This window comes from Malurus melanocephalus, unplaced genomic scaffold, assembly GCF_030028575.1.
Source record: "Malurus melanocephalus ecotype Western Australia unplaced genomic scaffold, MMel_1.1 scaffold_449, whole genome shotgun sequence".
Lineage (NCBI taxonomy): Eukaryota > Metazoa > Chordata > Aves > Passeriformes > Maluridae > Malurus > Malurus melanocephalus.
The window spans coordinates 162,351-163,960 of NW_026623681.1; the positions used below are offsets into that span (position 1 = coordinate 162,351).

The following is a 1,610-nucleotide window of genomic DNA, read 5'->3' on the forward strand; positions in this document are numbered from 1 at the left end:
AGGCCCTTCTCAGCTTTATTTAGGGACCCTGATGATGAAAGGCTTTCCACCGTCTCACCCGGGCTGTAATCAAAGTCCARGCAGCAATTCAGCCTCTCTACACCATTTCCTCAGCCCACAGTAATTATGCAGTGTGAAATGCAGTAATTACTCCGATTACACCACCTCTCCAGGGGAGCTGGCATGGCCAAAGGCACCACTTGACCCCCACTGCAGTGTCCCACCAAGGAGCCACGGCCTGGCACTGGAGAACTGTTTAAAAATACAGAAAAAAATCGTGGTGAGCACTCACAATCACCAAGTGTCTCTCTCACAGCTCCATTCCTGGAATGAGCTCTGCTGGAATCCTGGGCAGCTGCTTTTGGCAGGAGCAGTGTCCAGCACCCCGGGATTGTGTCCAGCCACACTGACAACCCTCAGAACACCCCGGGATTGTGTCCAGCCACACTGAGCACCCTCAGAACACCCCGGGATTGTGTCCAGCCACACTCAGCACCCTCAGAACACCTTTTCACTTCAGTCCCTGCACTTTCCCAGATGGGATCAGGGCACCAGCCCACCCTGGAGATGCCAGACACCGAATCCAGAGTTTTATGCTGCCCTAAAATTCACCTTTTCKCTCCCCTTCCCCACTGCTGAAACAAGTGATGCTCGCAGAGTGCCAAGAGCAGCTGCTCAGCCTCTGGATTTGGGAGACGGGACAGACAGAAAATTACAACAGGCAAGCATTCAGAAGAAAATCAGAATTTTTCACTAAATTCCTCSTTTATCCTGCTTATAAACGAGACAGAGGTATTTGCAAGATTCTGAAACCACGAAAACTCCRCTTCTCTCGCAGATTTCTTGCCTGTAGTTAAACCCTGCGCATCTTTTCGCGGTTCGGTGTAAGTTTGAGGAAGGAGCTGCTGGGATTTAACCCTGCCGGCACACGCGGCTTTCACACYCAACACGAACCGAGCGCTCGGAACCGCCCCGTACCTGATCGTCCTGACAGAAATGCAGTATTTCCACATCAGGTTCCACACGGCGCTGCCATCCCCCTTCATGACCTTCCCGGGGGGGTTGAAGGGGGAAAAGGATCCCAAATCCCCCGGCTCGGCACAGGCAGACGGGGCTGCGGCTCCAACCCCGCTCCGATTCACGATCTCCGAGTGATTCCTCAGAACTCCTCTCCAGGGAACTCCCAGGGAAGGCAGCTCTCCCGTCCGGGGGCTCGGGTTACTCCTTTCCTCATGATTTATAAGATTCGATGTTTACATTATTGGCGAGCCAGCAGAGATTATCCGTGTTACACTCACTGCTCCGAGCTGCCGGGACACAGAGCCCCACCAAGGCAGCACCTGCACACAGTTATTCCCATTTATTTCACTTCAAAAACCCCCCCCCAGCCCGGTAACCCAGCCCTCAAAAATCCCTGACGAGAACTCTAAGTGCTCTCCCAGCRCACCCTCCATCAAATGGCTCGGGCTGGAGGAGCCCTCAGCTGTTTGCAGAATTTTTTGCGGACTGTAATAAACTTTTTGGTGCCAAGAAAAAGTAATGAGTCATTTTCCAGAGCTGCATTTGAAGGCACACGAAGAAATCGTGGCTTTCGGCAGCGAGTATCAGCT

At 52.8% G+C, this 1,610-nt stretch overlaps 1 protein-coding gene across 9 annotated transcripts in view; it reads right to left on the bottom strand.

Moving 5' to 3' along the window:
• Window positions 1-1,610, bottom strand: part of IQSEC1 (IQ motif and Sec7 domain ArfGEF 1) — a 347,139-nt gene that overhangs the window by 131,491 nt on the left and 214,038 nt on the right. The window contains exon 1 of one of the 9 annotated variants that reach the window (XM_057380365.1): window positions 979-1,243. The exons of the other annotated variants lie outside the window; for them this stretch is intronic. Coding sequence (XP_057236348.1) covers window positions 979-1,046 — 68 coding nt within the window. The 5' untranslated portion in view covers window positions 1,047-1,243. Of the gene's footprint in view, window positions 1-978; window positions 1,244-1,610 lie in introns of those variants that run through there. 9 annotated transcript variants of the gene reach the window in all.